The 20,874-nt window shown below is 43.8% G+C and overlaps 2 protein-coding genes across 4 annotated transcripts in view; one reads left to right on the forward strand and one right to left on the reverse strand.

The window, feature by feature from the left end:
• Positions 1–5,976: 5,976 nt before the first annotated feature.
• fbxo48 (F-box protein 48) lies at positions 5,977–12,900 on the reverse strand. Of its 3 annotated transcripts, none has more exons than XM_033026344.1 (3): positions 12,750–12,900; positions 9,692–10,032; positions 5,977–7,093 (listed from the first exon to the last, which is right to left on the reverse strand). In XM_033026344.1, the coding sequence occupies exons 2-3, from the start codon at positions 9,992–9,994 to the stop codon at positions 6,932–6,934; spliced, it is 465 nt and encodes a 154-aa protein (XP_032882235.1). In that variant the 5' UTR covers positions 9,995–10,032; positions 12,750–12,900; the 3' UTR covers positions 5,977–6,931. The 3 variants fall into 3 exon arrangements, with proteins under 3 accessions (XP_032882235.1, XP_032882236.1, XP_032882237.1); XM_033026345.1 differs by having other exon boundaries at positions 12,712–12,900; XM_033026346.1 differs by lacking the exon at positions 12,750–12,900 and having other exon boundaries at positions 9,692–10,305.
• The window catches only part of aplf (aprataxin and PNKP like factor), a 143,697-nt gene continuing 135,722 nt past the window's right edge, over positions 12,900–20,874 (forward strand). Inside the window, exons 1-4 of the mRNA XM_033026343.1 lie at positions 12,900–13,108; positions 15,857–15,928; positions 17,919–18,079; positions 18,788–18,983. Of these exons, the coding sequence (XP_032882234.1) occupies positions 13,019–13,108; positions 15,857–15,928; positions 17,919–18,079; positions 18,788–18,983 (519 nt within the window). The 5' untranslated portion in view covers positions 12,900–13,018. The remainder of the gene's footprint in view (positions 13,109–15,856; positions 15,929–17,918; positions 18,080–18,787; positions 18,984–20,874) is intronic.

The raw sequence follows: 20,874 nt of genomic DNA on the forward strand, positions 1-20,874 counted from the left end.
TTGAACAATGAAAGGGAGGTTGGTTTGTGTGATGGACTGGGCTACTTATGTCCACAATTCTCTGCAATTCTGTGCTATCTCGGATGGAGCTGTTCCCTAACCGTGCTGTGATGCATCTCGATAAATGCTTTCTGCTGCGCATCTGTAGAAGTTGGTGAGGGTTGTTGGAGATCCTGGTCTCCCAACGTCAAGCATAAGCATCTACCTGAACGGACATAAAGTCCGTGGCTCCAGGGCCGGCCTCTTCAGCCGTCTCAAGACCCACAGAAAGGACCCACCAGAGGGACAATCATACTTGACCTCTGGTGGTCAGCAATGATGATGGCATTGAAGGAAAATTGTATTTCTTGAAACTGATCATGTGCAGACCCACGGACTATCTTTGGTGGGACTTTACTGTAGTGGCAGATTATTATATCATTCAAGGAATTGTTTCCTCTAGCTACTATGATTGAAAACAGGGGTAAGCAGATAGTTTAAATATGCATGCGAGCTCTCCACGAGACATTCAAAGCCGTCCAAAGATAAATCTTCAAAACACAGTCTCTTAACTAATAGCTACCTTCAGGTAGAAGGTACAGGAGCTTGAAGACTGCAACAACCAGGTTCAGGAATAGCTACTTCCCCACAGCCATCAGGCTATTAAATCTGGCTCGGACAAAACTCAGATTATTGGTGGCCCATTATCTGCTATTTGCACTTTATATTTATATTGTGGTATATGGACACACTGATCTGTTTTGTAGTAAATGCCTACTATGTTCTGTGTGCTAAGCAAAGCAAGAATTTCATTGTCCTATCAGGGACACATGACAATAAACTCACTTGAACTTGAACTTGAATAGTTTCTTTATTGTCGTAGTAAAAGCAGTGAGATATTCGTCCAAATTCTTGTTTAAGTACATTTTGATCTTACTCGTAGTCAAACTCATGCATGGTTGAAAGCTGTGACCTTCCCCATGCTTCTTCAACACTAAAACTAAAAACTACTAACGCATCTGCGCAAGAATCCCAGCCGCAAACACGCCTCCGACCGTAATAGATCCCACCCACATAATTACAGGCAGATAAAATTTAAAGGTAACTGGTTATAGTTTATAACATACTGAGTTAAGCTAAATCGCTACTACATTTACATTGCACTAAACGTTATTCCCTTATCATGTGCCTGTACACTGTGGAGGGCTCGATTATAGTCATGTATAGTCTTTCCGCTGACTGGATAGCATGTACCTAAGCTAAATTCCAATTATTTAAATTGTTGCAACTTAATTACTTGTAAATAACAAGACAGGTCTTTCAGTGAGATTTCCTAACTGTACCGAGACAGGTTCAGCTTAATCGCTATAAAATATCAAGAAGGTGCATCAATTTTAGCATGCTCAATGAGCTTGTGTTAATAATGTATTACAATCAGTTTCCAACTAATCTTCATGTTCTTTGATTTCTTCTGAAACAAAAGACAGTAGACAATAGGTGCAGGAGTTGGCCATTCGACCCTTCGAGCCAGCCATTCAACGTGATCATGGCTGATCATCCACAATCAGTACCCCGTTCCTGCCTTCTCCCCATATCCCCTGATGCACAACTCCAGATTCAGGGACAGTTTCTTCCCAGCTGTTATCAGGCAACTGAACCATCCTACCACAACCAGAGAGCAGTGCTGAACTACTATCTACCTCTTTGGTGACCCTCGGACTATCTTTGATCGGACATTGCTGGATTTATCTTGCACTAAATGTTATTCCCTTTATCATGTATCTGTACACTGTAAATGGATCAACTGTAATCTTGTATTACCTTTCTGCTGTCTGGATAGCACGCAACAAAAGCTTTTCACTGTACCTTGGTACACGTGACAATAAACTAAACTGAACCATTACCTCACCAAGATTTAATAGGAACCTGAGGGGCAACCTTTAGGCCCAGAGGGTGATGGGTTTATAGAAAAGATACCAGAGGAGGTTGTTGAGGCGGGTACTATAACATCATTTAAAATACATACCTCCAACCCCCTCACCCTGAACACAGGATCCCCCCAGGGTTGCGTCCTCTGCCCCCTAATGTACTCCCTGTACACACATGACTGTGTGGCCAGGTTCATCTCCAACTCCATCATCAGGTGGGCCTGATCTCTGATAACGATGAGAATAGAGGTGGCTGATCTGGCACTCTGGTTTAAGACCAACGGCCTCCTCTTGAATGTCACCAAAAACTACGGAGCTGATTGTAGACTTTAGAAGGGCACAACAACCGAGGACGTACACGGAGGTAAATGGGACTACTATGGATAGGGTGAGCAGCTTTAAATACCTTGGAGTCCAAATCACAGAGGATCTGACGGACAGCACACGCTGCCGCACTGGTGAGAACGGCAAGGCAGCGCCTTTACCACCTCAGGCAGCTGAGGAAATTCAGAGTCTCTCTGAGGATCCTTCAATCCTTCTACTCTGGTGCTGTAGAAAGCATCCTGTCCGGAAACATCTCGATCTGGTTTGACAACAGCTCTGCCCAGGACAGGAAGGCTCTGCAGAGAGTAGTGCGTTCGGCCGAACGCACCATGGGAACTACACTCACCCCCCTGCAGGACCTATACACCAGGAGGTGCAGATGCAAAGCCAGCAAGATCATGAAGGACCCCTACCACCCCAGCAATGGACTGTTCCAGCTGCTACGGTCAGGCAAACGCCTCCGCTGTCACGCTGTGAAAACAGAGAGGATGAGACGGAGTTTTTTCCCACAGGCCGTCAGGACTGTAAACTCTGATCTCAGGGTGTAAAAAAAAATGTAAATACTGGTTCTGTTGTTCTGTTGTTTTGCACAATCCCGCAGGCATTGCCACTTTCATTTCACTGTACATCTTGTATGTGTATGTGACAAATAAAGTTGACTTGACTTGACTTGGACAGGTACATGGATAGGAAAGATTAGGATAGGATATGGGCCAAATTGGTCTAGCTTAAATGGGGTATCTTGCTCAGCAAGATTGAGCTGGGCTGAAGGGCCTGTTTCCGTGCTGAATTACTCTAATGACTATCGTTAATCATTTGAGATACTGCTAATCTAAATAGATATCTTTTTCAAGAAATGATGACCATTAACTGACTTTTACACATAAAACACACTACCTTGTGGCGCCACCTGGTGGTCAGACCACTTACTGTCGAACCGTGGTCAGCAGAATGGGGACTGTCACGTGACAGGCATTGAGAGGCAGGTGGCATCATGAGTTAAGGGGAGTGCCCTGCTAGATCAGCAGAATCTTACGTCGAGATCAGTTGTCCTCAGGTAGCAGAGCTGGAGTGAAGAACCTCGCTCTGCAGCAGCAAGAACATCTTTTATGTTAGAGGACCAAACTTGCATGTATACCAACCATGTCATGTCCGGATAAAGCAACCTCTTGTTCACAACGTTTGGTACCTCCACAACCTTTCATATTCACTAATTTCATTGAAAGGCTCTTGATGATTTCTGTTGCATTATAAATCTACCTGCATGTTGACTGATTTAACAAAGCAAATGAGAACAATCAATCCAAGTCCATATATTTATTTCTAATGGGTAGAAAGCAAATGATTCAAGAAGAACAGTATTCCCATTAGTTATACATGATGAATGCTTCCTCATACAAATTCAAAAGTGCTTAAATAATTGAAAAACCGTTTAAAATATAGCTGGATTAGATATGTATAGATTATTTTACTTCAAAACATGAACGATTAAACAAATACAAATACCATTATTGGCCTAGCCACGTGCATGGTGCAATAAAATACATAAATTAGTTAGACATTATAAGATTTCTAGAAAAGTACATTGCATAGGTATTGCAGTTAAGCCAATGGAGACACGTGGCTTCAAAATATTATAGTGCACAACACTAAAGTTGTTTCAGTGCTTTTTCAGATGACAAAAAAAGTGCCAGAATGCATATAACAGTTCATGCAACGTTTTAGGCTGCTGTGCATCAATCTAGTTTTTAAACTATTTAAAGTGCCACCATGCTCTACTGGCATGTAAAGTAAACAAAAATAGTTTTCCCTGCTACAAAACCTTTGTACACTCTGTGCGCCAATGGCCTTTCAAATCTGACTTTCACCATTACAAGTGCACACAGGAAACATGCAAGTCGAGCTTTGAGTCTGAAGAAGGGACTCGACACAAAACGTCACCCATTCCTTCTCTCCAGAGAAGCTGCCTATCCCGCTGAGTTACTCCAGCATTTTGTGTCTATCTTCCAAATCTGGGTCATGGCATTGGCACAGGAGAGGCTGAGGGATTGGAGAGTCAAGGCATTTGGGGGTGATGAGGGATGAAGGAAGGAGTGGGTGGATCTTGACAGTGGTCAGAGGATGCCACAGCTCACAGCTCTTGGGTGTCAGTAAGTGGCGGACTAAAGATTGTCAGGAGGGCTGTGGGGTTGCTGGTGGCTAAAGCAACAAAACTGGAGATCAGTGTTAGATAAGTCACACTGGCTGAGCAAGTCGGGGAGTTCGCAAATGGGGAGAGAGTAGGTAACAAATCCACTTGGTCTAGTATATATATTAGTTAATACTAGACCAAGACTAAAACTCCCATCTTGTTTGTTTCTATGCCTGCTTGTCTGTCTGTAATTGTGATCATGGAACTATGCCAAAATGGTACACGATAGTGCTAATATTTTTGCACCACCTTACTCACAATTGTCCTGTGGTGGTTTGTGTCATGTTTCGTTCAGATTGATGTTATATTTTACAAGTTATTGACATATTTAGATTTACAAAGCCCCAAAATGTCTTCCCAGTGCTTACTGCTATGACGTCACAATGGGATTGTAGCCCTGCTCGCAACATTGTTGCTATCCAAGTACACCGAGTCCTGCTAGCCCTAGCAAGTGCAATTGCATTTTTTTTAAAGTTTACAAATGAGGGATGGTGAATAAGGCGAGCAGCCCCAGCACAGTTGGGGGCTATGGGTGAGTGGTAAAATATTGCGTTGGGTGGAAACGGGTGAGTGGTGGAATATTGCCTTGGGGAACGGGTTGTGTTGGGAGACCAGCCCTCCCGTGGGGCTATGGGTGAGTGGTGGAATATTGCGTTGGGGAACGGGTTGTGTTGGGGGACCAGGCCTCCCGTGTGACTTGGTCAAGTATTAACTAATAATGAGAGATTGAAGATTGCATGTGGGTGATTCGTAAAAGGCCAGTTTATACATACTGCAGGTAATTACAAAAGGTGACTGATGTCTTGTGCAAAACACAAAGTGCTGGGGGAACTCGGCAGGCCAGGCAGAATGGGTCGAGTGAAATGGACAGACGACATTTCGGGTCAGGACTCTTCTTCAGCAGGGGGCAAGAAAGCTGTAAAATGGAGATGGTGGTGGGCAAAGCCTGGTAAGTGATAGGTGGATACAGGTGAGAAGGTTTCATTGGCAGATGGGTGGAGTAAATGACAAAGGTGAAAAGCAAAAAGGAGACAAAAGGGTGTCTGTTAAAGAGGGGAGGAGTGAAATACAGGGCTGGAGGAAAGGATATAGATGGAAGGGGACAAGGGGAAGGGGGGAACCTGGAGATGGCACAGGAGTGTGAGTAAATGGGAACGTGGCATTACATTTACGATCAGTTCAGATGTTATATTGAATGGTGGACTAGATCAGTTTAGTTTATTGTCACGTATACCGAGGTACAGTGAAATGCTTTTGTTGCGTGCTAACCAGTCAGCGGAAGGACAATACATGATAGCTCGAGGGGCCTACTCCTAATAGGTAAGTAGCTGGGGATTGACGGAAAGGGTTGGCTTAGAGATAAACTTGGCTGAAAAACGGTGGTGACAGTAAAGACTGTGGGAAAGACAATAGGTGCAGGAGTAGGCCATTCGGCCCTTCGAGCCAGCACCGCCATTCAATGTGATCAGTGCCCCGTTCCTGCCTTCTCCCCATATCCCCTGACTCCGCTATCTTTAAGAGCCCTATCTAGCCCTCTCTTGAACGTATCCAGAGAACCGGCCTCCACCGCCCTCTGAGGCAGAGAATTCCACAGACTCACAACTTTCTGTGAGAAAAATTGTTTCATCGTCTCCGTTCTAAATGGCTTACCCCTATTCTTAAAATGGTTGGCGGGTGTTTGGTTGGAAATTAGTGTTGAGGGCTAAGATAGATATCAGTGAGTTGGGGAGGGTTTTGGTCATGACCCACACTGGCTACTGGAGCAGAGGGGTAATGCATTTGAGGAGCAAAGTCAAAGAAGTTATGTCCAGAAGGTAGACACAAAATGCTGGAGTGTCTATCTTCGGTGTAAACCAGCATCTATCTGCAGTCCCTTCCTCCACAAGTTATGTCCATGATGCCATTAGGTACCAAACATCTGGACTCCTCTGTATATTAGTGCAACAGAAACGTGGAGAACCGAAAATAGCACTTGCAGCAAAGCCCCCATTTCTTTTACAATTTTTACACACTTTAAAACCGAATTGCACAGTGCGCCATTCTTTGGAAAGTGAACCAAAAGGTCACACACGTGAGCAGAAGTAATCACATAAAGTAATACATTAAAAATATCCTTGTATGAGATTCATCATATTCATTGCTATTTTCCCACTTACAGAACTAATGTGCATGTCTGCTAAAGATATGAACATTCTATCTTTTAAAAATTCACAGAGTTTGTAAGATAAAACTGAGTTACGAAAAAAAGTGCTTCCATGTGAGGTCACACACACGCGACCAGTCGTATTTGATCTCTGACCCTAAACAAACATTGTCAGCATAACATATCAAAATTTCACTTGATAAACTTCGAAAAAAATGAATCATATATACTGTACAAAACAATATACCTGTAATGCTTTCAGAATTAGAAGAGATGTATTTCACAATGTTTTTCACATGTTTGGTCACACACGTGACTAAGAATGGCCCTGGACATGAATGCTGCTTCAATTACATCTCTTGGCATTTATCTTTGCAACTCAGCTTCTAGTATCTCTCCCCATGCATCTGCATTCATTTCACACATACTTTTATCCAGGAGCTCATCTGCAGATCGAATGTTACTGTAATGCCCATTCAACCATGCTTGTTTTAAGTTGCTTTTCTTGTAGTTTTTCACCAGGATAGTCTAAAGATTAACAAAACAAAAACTGTTTAAGCATTCTTAATATTCCCCTTAAATCAAATGGATTGTCATGTAGTCAGTGATAGCATGTGGAGACAGGCCCTTTGGCCCAACTTGCCCACACCAGTGTGTCGACTGTAATTGCTTTTAATGTGGAAGCTATATTTTTTACATGCATAATGTCAGGGGGCATGGAGTGCAATGTCATACATGTGGACAAACGATCATTTTTAATAAGTTAGTAAAGTATTTAAGCAATGAACAGCTATTTTGCAGCAGAGAGAAACAAACCCCTGAAATTGATTCCCCATTAATGTTCACAGTAGTTCTATGTTGTCCCACTTTCACATCCACTAGAGGGGACAATTTGCAGAGGGCAATTAACCTATAAACCCACACATCTTTGGAATGGGGGAATAAACTGGAGCACTTCAGAATGAAACCCACGCAGTCACAGGGACAATAGACAATAGGTGCAGGAGTAGGCCATTCGGCCCTTCGAGCCAGCACCGCCATTCAATGTGATCATGGCTGATCATCCCCAATCAGTACCCCGTTCCTGCCTTCTCCCCATATCCCCTGACTCCGTTATCTTTAAGAGCCCTATCTAGCTCTCTCTTATCCAGAGAACCGGCCTCCACTGCCCTCTGAGGCAGAGAATTCCACAGACTCACAACTCTCTGTGAGAAAAAGTGTTTCCTCGTCTCCGTTCTAAATGGCTTACCCCTTATTCTTAAACTGTGGCCCCTGGTTCTGGACTCTCCCAACATAAGGAACATGTTTCCTGCCTCTAGCGTGTCCAAACCCTTAACAATCTTATATGTTTCAATAAGATCCCCTCTCATCCTTCTAAATTCCAGAGTGTACAAGCCCAGCCGTTCCATTCTCTCAGCATATGACAGTCCCGCCATCCCAGGAATTAACCTTGTAAACCGACGCTGCACTCCCTCATTAGCAAGAATGTCATTCCTCAAATTAGGGGACCAAAACTACACACAATACTCCAGTTGTGGTCTCACTAGGGCCCTGTACAACTGCAGAAGGACTTCTTTGCTCCTATACTCGGCTCCTCGTGTTATAAAGGCCAACATGCCATTCGCTTTCTTCACTACCTGCTGTACCTGCATGCTTACTTTCATAGACTGATGAACAAGGACCCCCAGATCCCGTTGTACTTCACCTTTTTCCAACTTGACGCCATTTAGATAGTAATCTGCCTTCCTATTTTTGATACCAAAGTGGATAACCTCACATTTATCCACATTAAACTTCATCTGCCATGCATCTGCCCACTCACCCGACCTGTCCAAGTCACCCTGCATTCTCATAGCATCCTCCTCACAGTTCACACTGCCACCCAGCTTTGTGCAAATTTGCTCATGTTACTTTGAATCCCTTCATCCAAATCATTGATGTATATTGTAAATAGCTGCGGTCCCAGCAGCGAGCCTTGCGGTACCCCACTAGTCACTGCCTGCCATTCTGAAAGGGACCCGTTATGCCCCTGTCCCACTTAGGCAACCTGAACGGAAACCTCTGGAGACTTTGCGCCCCACCCAAGGTTTCCGTGCGGTTCCCGAAGGTTGCAGGTGGTTGCCGGAGGTTGCAGGTAGTGGAAGCAGGTAGGGAGACTGACAAAAACCTCCGGGAACCTTGGGTGGGGCGCAAAGTCTCCAGAGGTTTCCGTTCAGGTTTCCTAAGTGGGACAGGGGCATTAATCCCTACTCTTTGTTTCCTGTCTGCCAACCAATTTTCTATCCATGTCAGCACTCTACCCCCAATACCATGTGCAAACTCCACACAGGTAGCACCCGAGGTCAGGATCAAACCTGGGTCTCTGGCGCTGTGAGGCAGCTGCTTTACCATCTGCACTGTCCTTAGATCCTGATGCTTGTTGGGAAGAAGCTATTCTTGAACCTGGCAGTCACACATGACTCAATTTGGCAGAATGTTCACGTGCTTGTCACATGCAGTTGGGTTACTGAGGGAAGCCTCCAAGTCCAGTGGAACAGCTGATCATATAACAAATCTGAAAATCATGCCTACGCACTGGACTGAAATTGTCCACCCCTCTTTCATGCATGATTTTTCAACCTGTGAAGTCTCTTTTCTAGGTTCGATTGCAAGTCAAGTAAAATACCTTCTCCTAAAATTAAGGCCACCTAGTTAAGAAAAATAAAATCAAAAACCATTATCTAAAACTTATTGATCACTGAATGGAATATAGTGTTGATAGCAAACTCAGATGAAGCAAAATCATTTAGAGAAAGCTGTCTTGCGAGGCGGGAAATTAATGAAGGGAAGGAAAGAAAAGCAGGAGAAACAAATTACTGAAGCTGATAATACAACTGATAAAAAGATGAACACAATGCTGGAATAACTCATCAGGTCAGGCAGCTTCTCTGGATAATGTGGATAGGTGACATCTTGGGTCGGAACCCTTCATCAGGTGATGCTGCCTGACCTGCTTGCTCCAGTACTTTTTTTCTTCTTGTAAACCAGCATCTGCTGTTCTTTGAGTCTGGCTGGAAAGATGGATTCCAGGTCTGCGTTAAAAATGCTTTACAATTTACAGTCCTCAAATTGTGTCAGACAATTTACCTTCCACGAAAATCCATTTGCCACATCACGTTGCAGTTCTCTTTCGCAGACAGCTAATGTTGTCAAGCAGTGATCGCGCCACAGGAAGTCATAGTCTTCGATCAAGTCATTCCATTTTTTGCATGTCATTGCTGCATTGGTCAGGCTTTGAATGTCCAATTCACTGAAAATTTTCAGAATTAGCTCTTGAGGTAAAAGCAGAGCAAAATTGGGAGAGTTGTCCGATTCATTCAGATTGGTGGGGACATTTATATTGCCTTCGTCAATGGGATCACGTTTGTTTTTTTTGCAAAATCTTTCCATTCTTGCTTGCTGCACAATTGCGGGGTTATTTTGAAAACCTACAAATTAGAAATTTGACATCTAGTTGTTTTATTTTCACCATCTTAGACAGTATTAGAGGGATGGGGGTCAAACAGTCTAAGATGAATTGGGGCATCTTGGTCTGCATGGACAGGTCGGGCTGAAGGGCAGTTTCCATGCTGTGTGACACTGTCTCGGCTAATAGATTGAAGTCCATGGCCTCCCCTAACTCTTATACATCGGAGAGACCAAACGCAGACTGGGCGATCTTTTTGCGGAACACCTTCGCTCAGCCCCCCTGAACCTACCTGATCTCCCGGTTGCCGGACACTTTAATTCTCCTTCCCATCCTACACAGTCCTAGGTCTCCTTCATTCTCATTGAGGATAGACACAAATTGGAGGAAACCATCTCATATTTCTCTCCAAAGAAGCTGCCTGTCCCGCTGAGTTACTCCAGCTTTTTGTGCCTCTCCTATATGTTTGTGCTGCTTTATTAATTTACCTTCCACCATTTCTTTCTGCACTTCTCATACATTTTACATTTTTACCCCAGCCTTCCATTTTGTTAGGGATTCTTACAATCCCTAAATGGTATACACTTATCAGCATACACTGCATTCCAATTTGAAAGTGTTTGAAAAATAGGCTGTAAAAGATTCTGGTAAGCAGTCATCTAACCAAAACAGTTACTATTTCTCTCTCCACTGAGACTTTTTGATCTTCTAACTAGTTTCAACATTTTTGTTTTGTATAATAGTATTTATACTATTATACTATATATACTCTGACCTCCCTATCATCGAGGGGATCTATCGCAGTCGCTGCCTCATCATCAAGGACTCACACCATCCTGGCCACACACTCATCTCCCCGCTACCTTCAGGTAGACGGTACAGGAGCCTGAAGACTGCAACATCCAGGTTCAGGAATAGCCACTTCCCCACAGCCATCAGGCTATTAAACTCAACTCAAACAAAACTCTGAACATTAATAGCCCATTATCTTTTTATTTGCACTTTATTTATTCATGTATGTATATATGTATATAATGGTATATGGACACACTGATCTGTTCTGTATTCATGCCTACTATATTCTGTTGTGCTGAAGCAAAGCAAGAATTTCATTGTCCTATCTGGGACACATGACAATAAACCCTCTTGAATCTTGAATCTTATATATATCCCCCTTAATTTGGCATAAAGCAAACTGTTAGCAGAAATGCCTCCTGTTGCACAAAAACATTGGCTGTTGGGGCACAATTTGGATTTAAACACAATCGGCAAATTTATTTATTTATCTTTACTCGTTTTATTTCACTGGACATTTCAATTATCGAGATCGATCTGTAGTCAGCTCTCAACTGAGCAGCTCACTAGACCATTTTTGAGGACAAATAACAGACAATGCCATTGCTGTGTGTTTGACATCACATATAAACCAAAACAGCTACACATAGCAGATATCCTTCACTGTAATATGAAGGATGGCAATTACTGATCCCTAAAAGACTACAGTGAACCAGAGTTGCTGCAACAGTTATCATTGATAAAATTACTATTATTCTTAATTTAACCTTCTATTCCCTGGTCATAAACGGACACCCTCTCCTCTCTCTCTCCTTAATTCTCTCTCCCTCTACACACCCCTCCCCTCTCCCTCTTCCACTCTCCCTTTCTCGCTCCATCCAACCCCCCATTTCTTCTCTCTCTCCTCCCATTTACTCCTCCCAACTCACTCACACCCCCTACCTACCTCACTCTCCTCTCTTCTCCTCTCCCCACATCTCCTCTCCCCTCCTGCTCCCCTCTCTCTCCTGTCTCTCCTCTCCCTCACACACTTTCACTCCCATCTCTCCCTCTCCCTCCCCATTTCTCCTTCTCCCCATTTCTCCTTCTCCCATCAATCCATCCTCCCATCTCCCCCAATCTCTCCCTCTCCCTATCTCCCCCATCTCTCCCTAATTTGTGGAAGGACATCCTTGCTATTGAGGCAGTGCAGCGTAGGTTCACGAGGTTAATCCCCGGGATGGCAGGACTGTCGTATGAGGAAAGACTGGCAAGAGTGGGCTTTAGAAGGAAGAGAGGGGATCTTACAGAAACGTACAAAATTATAAAAGGACTGGGCAAGCTGGATGCAGGAAAAATGTTCCCAATTTTGGGGGAGTCCAGATCCAGGGGCCACAGTTTAAGAATAAAGGGAGAGGCCATTTAAAACTGAGACGAGGAAAAACTTCTTCACCCAGAGAGTTGTGAATCTGTGGAATTTTCTGCCACAGAAGGCAGTGGAGGCCAATTCTCTGGATGGATTTAAAAGAGAGTTGGATGAATTTAAAAGAGAGTTAGATAGAGCTCTTGGGGCGACTGGAGTCAGGGGATACATGGGGAAAAAGCAGGAACGGGTTATTGTTCAAGAAGGAACTGCAGATGCTGGAAAATCGAAGGTAGGCACAAAAATGCTGGAGAAACTCAGCGGGTGCAGCAGCATCTATGGAGCGAAGGAAATAAGTGACGTTTAGGGCCGAAACCCTTCTACAGACTGATGACTAGGCACGGGTTATTGATTGTGGATGATCAGCCTTGATCGCATTGAATGGCGGTGCAGGCTCGAAGGGCCGAAGGGTGCTGGCTCGAAGGGCCGAAAGGCCTACTCCTGCACCTATTGTCTATGTTTCTATCTCTCCCTCTCCCTCTACCCCACCACACAGACTCTCACCCAGAGACCATAGAAGGTTCTAGTATCTTTGCTCTCACCTGCGGTGATGTTTACCCCCGAGGTGTTTACAGGCCGCACTGAGGCCTGAGGCCGGTTGCCATGGCGCCGGACACCTCCCAGCCGCCCCTGCGCGGTTGGTTGGGCGGGCGGGCGCGGGGCACGCCGGGAGTTGTAGTCCGACGCTCAGGCTTCAGGCCTCCACATTCACCTCACACACTCCGCCCTCTCACTGCCTGCCTGCCGCGGCCAAGGGCACGGCGCCGTGAGCGGTTATCCTGGTGACCGCCTGGCGGGGAGGAGGAGGAGGATGAGGATAATGCTGGAGGCTGTAGACGGCAGCGTGGAGCTGGAGCTGCCCGCCGGCATCACCACCATCGGCCGCGGCCCGCTGCTCGCTGTAAGCTCACTTACTCTAGTCTATCGTCGCCCCCCCCCCCCCGGCCCCGGCCCCGCACCGAGGTACAGCCAGTGAGAAGCGTTTAGTTGTGTGTTACCCAGCCAGCGGAATGACAATCCACGATTACAATCGAAACCATTTACTGTACACACACACACCCACACACACACCCACACACCCACACACACACACACACACACCCACACACCCACACACACACACACACCCACACACCCACACCCACACACCCACACCCACACCCACACCCACACACACACACACACCCACACCCACACCCACACACACACACACACACACACCCACACACACACACACACACACACACACCCCCACACACACACACACACACCCACACACACACACACACACACACCCACCCACCCACCCACACACACACACACACACATGATAGGGGATTAACATTTACTGCAAGGCAAAATATTGACTTCTCTAACTTCAAGTGACTCAGCAGGTCAGACAGCATCTCTGGAGGACATGGATAGGTGAAGTTTCATGTTAGAACCCTTCTTCAGACCGGTTGGAGATGTGGAGCAACAATCTATGTACAACTGCAGAGTCTCTCGCCCAGTGTAGGTGAATCGAGGAACAGAGGACATAGGTGAAGGGGAAAAGATTTAATAGGAATCTGAGGGGTAACCTTTTCACATAAAGGGTAGTGGTTGTATGGAACAAGCTGCCAGAGGAGGTAGTTGAGGCTGGGACTATCCCGACATTTAACAAACAGTTAGACAGGTACATGGATAGGACGGATTTGGAGGGTTATGGACCAAACACAGGCAGGTGGGACTCGTGTAGCTGGGATATGTTAGTCAGTGTGAGCAACATGGGTCGAAGGGCCTGTTTCCTTGCAGTTTATTCTATGACTTTATGAGCTATGGGGATTTCCTTTCCACTGTTCCTTGCCCATTGTAGCAATGTTACAAAATTTTGAGATTTTAAAAATCAAGTCTGCAATTTATCCCATCAGATAAAGCATACAAATAAGTTTAATTTGACACCTAATTCACTTTCATATCTCAAGTATTTAAAAAGTTATGGCCATTTTCATACTCGGAAATTAGCATCTTGTTCCCTATTGATTTTCTATGGACATAACAAAAAAGCTGTGATCGTGGACAGTCAAAAGCCCATAAGTTTCTTAAAAATTAAGAGAACTGAATGAAATTTTCAGTTATCATAGATTGAAGCATTCTGAAACAAATATAAAATAATCTTACTTGGATGACTTGTAATTAGAGCATATAATTAGTTAGTTACCTAATTGTAGCTAATTCCAAACTTCAATTACTAGATCTAAACATCTATCCATTTCTTAATAAATGATTAACATTTTTAAATAGCCTAAGTGTCCAAATAATATTCACAAATAATTCACAATAAAACATGATTTTAAAATCTCATTTACATTAATTTATAGGCCAAATGGAAGGAATTTAGTGTTTAATTGCTGTAAATTAAAGTCCATTTAAATCAGCTTTCTAGTGGGATCCTGTGAACGTGCTGGTTTAGAACGTTCACATTGCGGTAGATTTGTACCCTCAAATGCCCAGAAAAATACTGCGGGATATAATGGGCCCAAAATTAGCTACTCGCAACATTAAACTTTGTATAAAGGGATCTTAAGATGCCCTTTTTAACGTAAAAATAAACAGCCTACCTTCTGTTTTCCCCTGTATGAGATCTGGCCCGTTGTCGGCGGTCGGGGGTGTAGAGGATAATTTTTAACCTACTATAACAATTAAATAAAGCCCTTAAAACTAATAATAGCTCAAGCGAGGGAATCTTCCAGCGATTTTACGTTAATAATTACTAGGCTGAAAAACCTCGATTTGAACAGCCTAGGGAAAATCGCTTTTTAAACCCACCCCCCTCTAAACGGCGCCAAAATAGCGCACACGGGCTGGGACAGATTTTCAGCGACGCTTCAGGTACGTTTTGCAACATACCTACCCATTGTTCTGCTCCTCTGTTCCCATCCATCCTGAGCCTGTGAAGACCATGGCCAATTGTAGCGCTACGATACTTTACCACAACCAATTTAAATGGTTCACTTCTTAATAAACAGACAACTCACAATACTGGTTGGTAGACCAATTCAAAACGTTACTAATCATCGGCCGATGGAAGTGGCAAGGAAAACCCTAGCCAAGTGAGCAACACAGACACTTGGCTGTCCTCTCCACTTCCTTGAACACAGAATTACATGGTATTTTATACTGTTCTTTTGTCACCTAAGCACATTCTAAAGACATTAGTCATGGTCAGAGGTACAGTCAATACACATTACTATAGGATGCATCTGAGTTTGTCTCTTGTCAATCATCAGTCGCATCAAAGGCATTGGTCATTTGGTACAAGGCAGTTGCATCAAAGGCATCGGTCATTTGGTACAAGGCAGTTGCATCAAAGGCATCGGACATTGTCTCAATACCCCTCACTAGGATTAATCTGGGCTTCTCTCTCTCATCAATTGGTAGACGCATTTCAAAGTCATCGGTCATTGTCTCAATACACAGCAACCTGAGGCAAGCCTGGGCTTGCCTTTCTGTTTCAATCTACTGGAGAAAAGCCTGCTTTGAGACTATATATAAGTGTAATCTAGCCCAGGAATCCATTTAATATATTTTTTATATTTTTAACATCATTCAGCCTAATCACAATGTCAACTATTGATTTTTATTTTTTTGGAATGAATTCTTTGTTTAGATTTCCGATAAACGAGTGTCCAGAAAACATGGTCTGCTGGAATTGTTGGATGAAACATTGCGCATTAAACCGGTGAGGAAGTTTCTGATGTAATTTTCTTTTTAAAGTAAGGAGTAAGCCATTTAGAACGGAGACGAGGAAACACCTTTTTCAAACAGAGAGTTGTGAGTCTGTGGAATTCTCTGCCTCAGAGGGTGGTGGAGGCCGGTTCTCTGGATGCTTTCAAGAGAGAGCTAGATAGTGCTCTTAAAGATAGCGGAGTCAGGGGATATGGGGAGAAGGCAGGAACGGGGTACTGATTGGGGATGATCAGCCATGATCTCAATGAATGACGGTGCTGGCGCAAAGGGCCGAATGGCCTACTCCTGCGTTTCTTGTCTATTGTCTATTCTACAAATGCAATATTTGGTAACGGCTCAAAGGGCAGAGAACTTTGTCCAGATAATGGCCTAAATGTTATTGATGTAATGATGGTTAGACCATTGATGTATGTTGTAAAAAATTGTGAAAATATGTGTACTTTCATAGGAATCTGGATATCCTTATAATGATTCAGCAGTACAAATAACCGTACGGTCTTGCAGCCTTTTCTAACAGAATCAAGTGAATTCAGTTGAATTGATATAACTCCAGCTGTTTGTAAATAATTTTTGCAGCATAATATCTTGCAGATGTTTGGAATTTCTTCCATAAGGTATATTGACTTTTTCAAGTTATATTAATAGAAGTAACCTTGTAATATGTGAGCCCCATAACTGCAACCAAACCCAAAGACAATATAGGAGCCAGGAGTCCAATTTATTACCAAAACAAAAGCGATGCTTAAGCAAAACAAAAGTGCGGTATGGTGCCACAGCGGTAGAGTTGCTGCCTTACAGCGCCAGAGACCCAGGTGCGATCCTCACTACCGGTACTGCCTGTACAGAGTTTGCACGTTCTCCCTGTGACCACGTGTGTTTTCTCCGGGTGCTCCAGTCTCCTCCCACACTCCAAAGACGTATAAGTTTGTAGGTTAATTGGCTTCTGTAAAACTTTTATATTGTCCCTTGCGTGTAGGATAGGGCTAGTGTATGGCTTGATTGCTGGTCGGAGCAGACTCAATGGGCTGAAGGGCCTGTTTCCCACATGCCATGAAGCGATAGAAAATGGTTGTCAGTGTTGGGAAATGACGTGGGCAAGAGGGCAGATGTTGTAAACCTGTGGTCAGGAGTTGGGTTGAAGGGAACTCCCAGGAAGACATGGAACTTCACAGACATTCCTGACCCAGTAGCAGTGGGATAGGGAGTGGAGCTGAGGAGATGAAGTGAAGATGATTGAAGAACTGTCAATGAGTGGATTGTCACTGTTCTATCTATAAGAATCATTTGAAATTTTGGGTCAAGGACCGAGCGTTCACGTCGCGGCCCTGTTTCCACCAATCTTTCCACCACTACGCCCAAGAAGCGCAAGCTGATGCCGAGAAGTGTGTTCAGCTCTGGCCAAACAATTTCTCATCTTGTGATGTGAACTCGTTAAGAAGAATTTGGAATTTGGCCTTACTATTCATACTATTTACTCCAAATTGTTCGAATGTTGGCCAAAATTCCAGAGTTCCATATATTTACAATGGAATCTCTATTGCCAATGATTCAGTTGCCCGACTTTTCAGTTTATTGCCTTAATTTCCCAAGCTCTACATGTTAATGATTTAGCCTGCTGCTACTAATCTCATTCCATCAGATGGAAGTCCAAGAAATAGTACATCCAATTGATCATGCATCTGAAGAAGGGCCCCTCACAAAACGCCATCTATCCATGTACTCCAGAGATGCTGCCTGACCTGCTGAGTTTCTCCAGCATTTGGTGTCTTTTATTATAATTTATCTTGTGCTGGTTTTCTATTCATTGTGGATTCTGTCAACAATCCACTATTCTCTTGTGAAGAATAATGATTTGTGTGAAATCTAATTCACGTGCTCCTCACATTTAACCATTTTGTACTGTTATGCTATTTTCCATCAAAGGTAAGCCTGATTTCACCGTATCCATACTAATTTGTTGATCATTTCATTTTTTGTTCCAGATTCACGATAATCCATGCTTCCTTCAGTCCTCAGATGGAGACCACTTTATGCCACTGGAGAAAGATAAATGGCACCGGTTGAACCCAGGAGATTGCTTTTCCTTGTTGCCAGACAAATATATATATAAAGTTATCTCTTCCAACTCAGACCAGACTTTAAGGTGACTGATTAATTTAGAAACAAATAAACAACAATCAGCATAAGACTATAAGGCATAGGAGCAAAATTAGGCCATTTGGCTCATCGAGTCTGCTCTGCCGTTTGATCATGGTTGATAGACAATATGTGCAGGAGTAGGCACTTGCTTCAAATGCCAGGGAAAGATGCAGTCGTCTGGCAATGAGGCAACATAAGATGCCCACGCAACACTCCAGCCCAGACAATAGACAATATGTGCAGTAGTAGGCCATTCGGCCCTTCGAGCTAGCACCGCCATTCAATGTGATCATGGCTGATCATTCCCAATCAGTATTCTGTTCCTGCCTTCTCCCCATATCCCCAGATTCCGCTATCTTTAATAGCCCTATCCAGCTCTCTCTTGAAAGTATCCAGAGAACCGGCCTCCACCGCCCTCTGAGGCAGAGAATTCCACAGACTCACAACTCTCTGTGAGAAAAAGTGTTTCCTCGCCTCCATTCTAAATGGCTTACCCCTTATTCTTAAACTATGTGGCCCCTGGTTCTGGACTCCCCCAACATCGTGAACGTGTTTCTTGCCTCGAGCGTGATCTATTGTTTGTAGGTTGAGCTTTCAGTAAACATTGGTAAAAAAGGATGTTTTTCTTATCAGTATGCATCGGGATATTGTTTAGAATAAAATTATTTAATTATGGCAATAAAATATTTGTATGTAACTTCTGTACGTGCAGAAACAGTGACCTGTCCAGTCTTGAAGATGATCAGTGTAACTCAGAACATTTGCCAATAGCTCAAGGGATGTTGAAGAAAGGCTCTGAGGAATCAGAGGATTATACAGAAAAACCCAGCAAATCTACCAAGACACTGACAATAGATTCAACAGAGGAATCCAATGCGTTTGAACCAAGTAACATTTTGGAGAATATGGTAATAATTTGAAACCAATTAATAATTATTAACCAATATAATTTGTGTAAAGTGAGGGGGAAAGATCTAATCGGAACTTGAGGGGTAAATCTTTCTACACATGGGTGGTGGGTATATGGAGTGAACTGCGGAAGGAGGTAGGTAGGGGCTGGTACTATCATAGTATTTAAAAGGCATTTAGATAGGTACATGGATAGGATAGGTATAGAGGGATATGGCCAAATGAGGGCAGATGTGACGAGTGTAAATGGGACATGTTGTTGGGTGTGGGGACAATGGGCATCTTTCCGTGCTGCATCACTATAATCCTTTTCCAGCTGAGTTAGATAATTTTGGTATTGTTGAATCTTGCATTGTTTTATTAATTCATCGGATATGTACATTCATATGTACCTAAGTTCACAAGTGATAGGAGCAGAATTAGGCCATCTGCCCATCAAGACTACTACGCCATCCAATCATTCAGCAAGGTGTTCGACAAGGTTCCGCATGGCAGACTGCTCTGGAAGGTTAGATCACATGGGATCCAAGGAGAGATAGCTGAATAGATAGCAAATTGGCTCCATGGAAGGAAGCATAGAGTAACGGTGGAAGATTGCTTCTCAGACTGGATGCCTGTGACTAGTGGTGTGCCTCAGGATTCGGTGCTGGGCCCATTACTGTTTTTCATCTACATCAATGATTTGGATGAGAACATACAGGGCAAGATTAGCAAGTTTGCTGTTGATACAAAATTGAGTGGTTTTGCAGATAGTGAAGATGGTTGTGAACGATTGCAGCAGGATCTGGCCAGATGGGCAGAGGAATGGTTGATGGAATTTAATACAGAGAAGTGTGAGGTGTTGCATTTTGTGACGTCAAACAAGGGCAGGACCTACACAGTAAATGGTAGGCCTCTGGGTAGTGTTGTAGTGCAGAGGGATCTAGGAGTACAGGTACATGGTTCCTTGAAGGTCGAGTCACGGGTAGATAAGGTGATCAAAAAGGCTTTTGGCACTTTGGCCTTCATCGGTCAGAGTAATGAGTATAGAAGTTGGGAGGTCATGTTGTAGCTGTTATAAGGCGTTGGTGAGACCGCATTTAGAATATTGTGTTCAGTTCTGGGCACCATGTTATAGGAAAGATATTGTCAAGCTTGAAAGGGTTCAGAAAGGATTTACGAGGATGTTGCCAGGACTAGAGGGTGTGAGCTATAGGAAGAGGTTGAGTAGGCTGGGTCTCTACTCCATGGAGCGCAGGAGCATAAGGGGTGATCTTATAGAGGTGTATAAGATCATGAGAGGAATAGATTGGGTAGATGCACAGTCTCTTGCCCAGAGTAGGGGAATCGAGGTCCAGAGGACATAGGTTGAAGGTAAAGGGGAAAAGATTTAATAGGAATCCGAGGGGTAACTTTTTAATACAAAGGGTGGTGGGTGTATGGAACAAGCTGTCAGAGGAGGTAGTTGAGGCTGGGACTATCCCATTGTTTAAGAAACAGTTAGACAGGTACATGGATAGGACAGGTTTGGAGGGATATGGACTAAGCGCAGGCAAGTGAGACTAGTGTAGCTGGGACATTGTTGGACAGCGTGGGTGGGTTGGGCCGAAGGGCCTGTTTCCACTCTGTTTCACTATGAATCTATGCTGATCTATCTTTCCCTCTTAACCCTATTCTCCTGCCTTCTCCCCATAACCCCTGACACCATACAGAATCTATCTATCTACCTCTGCCTTAAAAATATCTTGACTTGGCCTCCACAGCCTTCTCTGGCAATGAATTCCACAGATTCACGATACTCTGATTAAAGAAATTCCTCCTCATCTCCTTCCTAAAGAAACGTCCTTTAATTCTGAAGCTATTGGGCGAACAATTGGGCATCCAGAATTGTTCTTGGTGGGCATCTATGCC

This window comes from Amblyraja radiata, chromosome 8, assembly GCF_010909765.2.
Source record: "Amblyraja radiata isolate CabotCenter1 chromosome 8, sAmbRad1.1.pri, whole genome shotgun sequence".
Taxonomy (NCBI): domain Eukaryota; kingdom Metazoa; phylum Chordata; class Chondrichthyes; order Rajiformes; family Rajidae; genus Amblyraja; species Amblyraja radiata.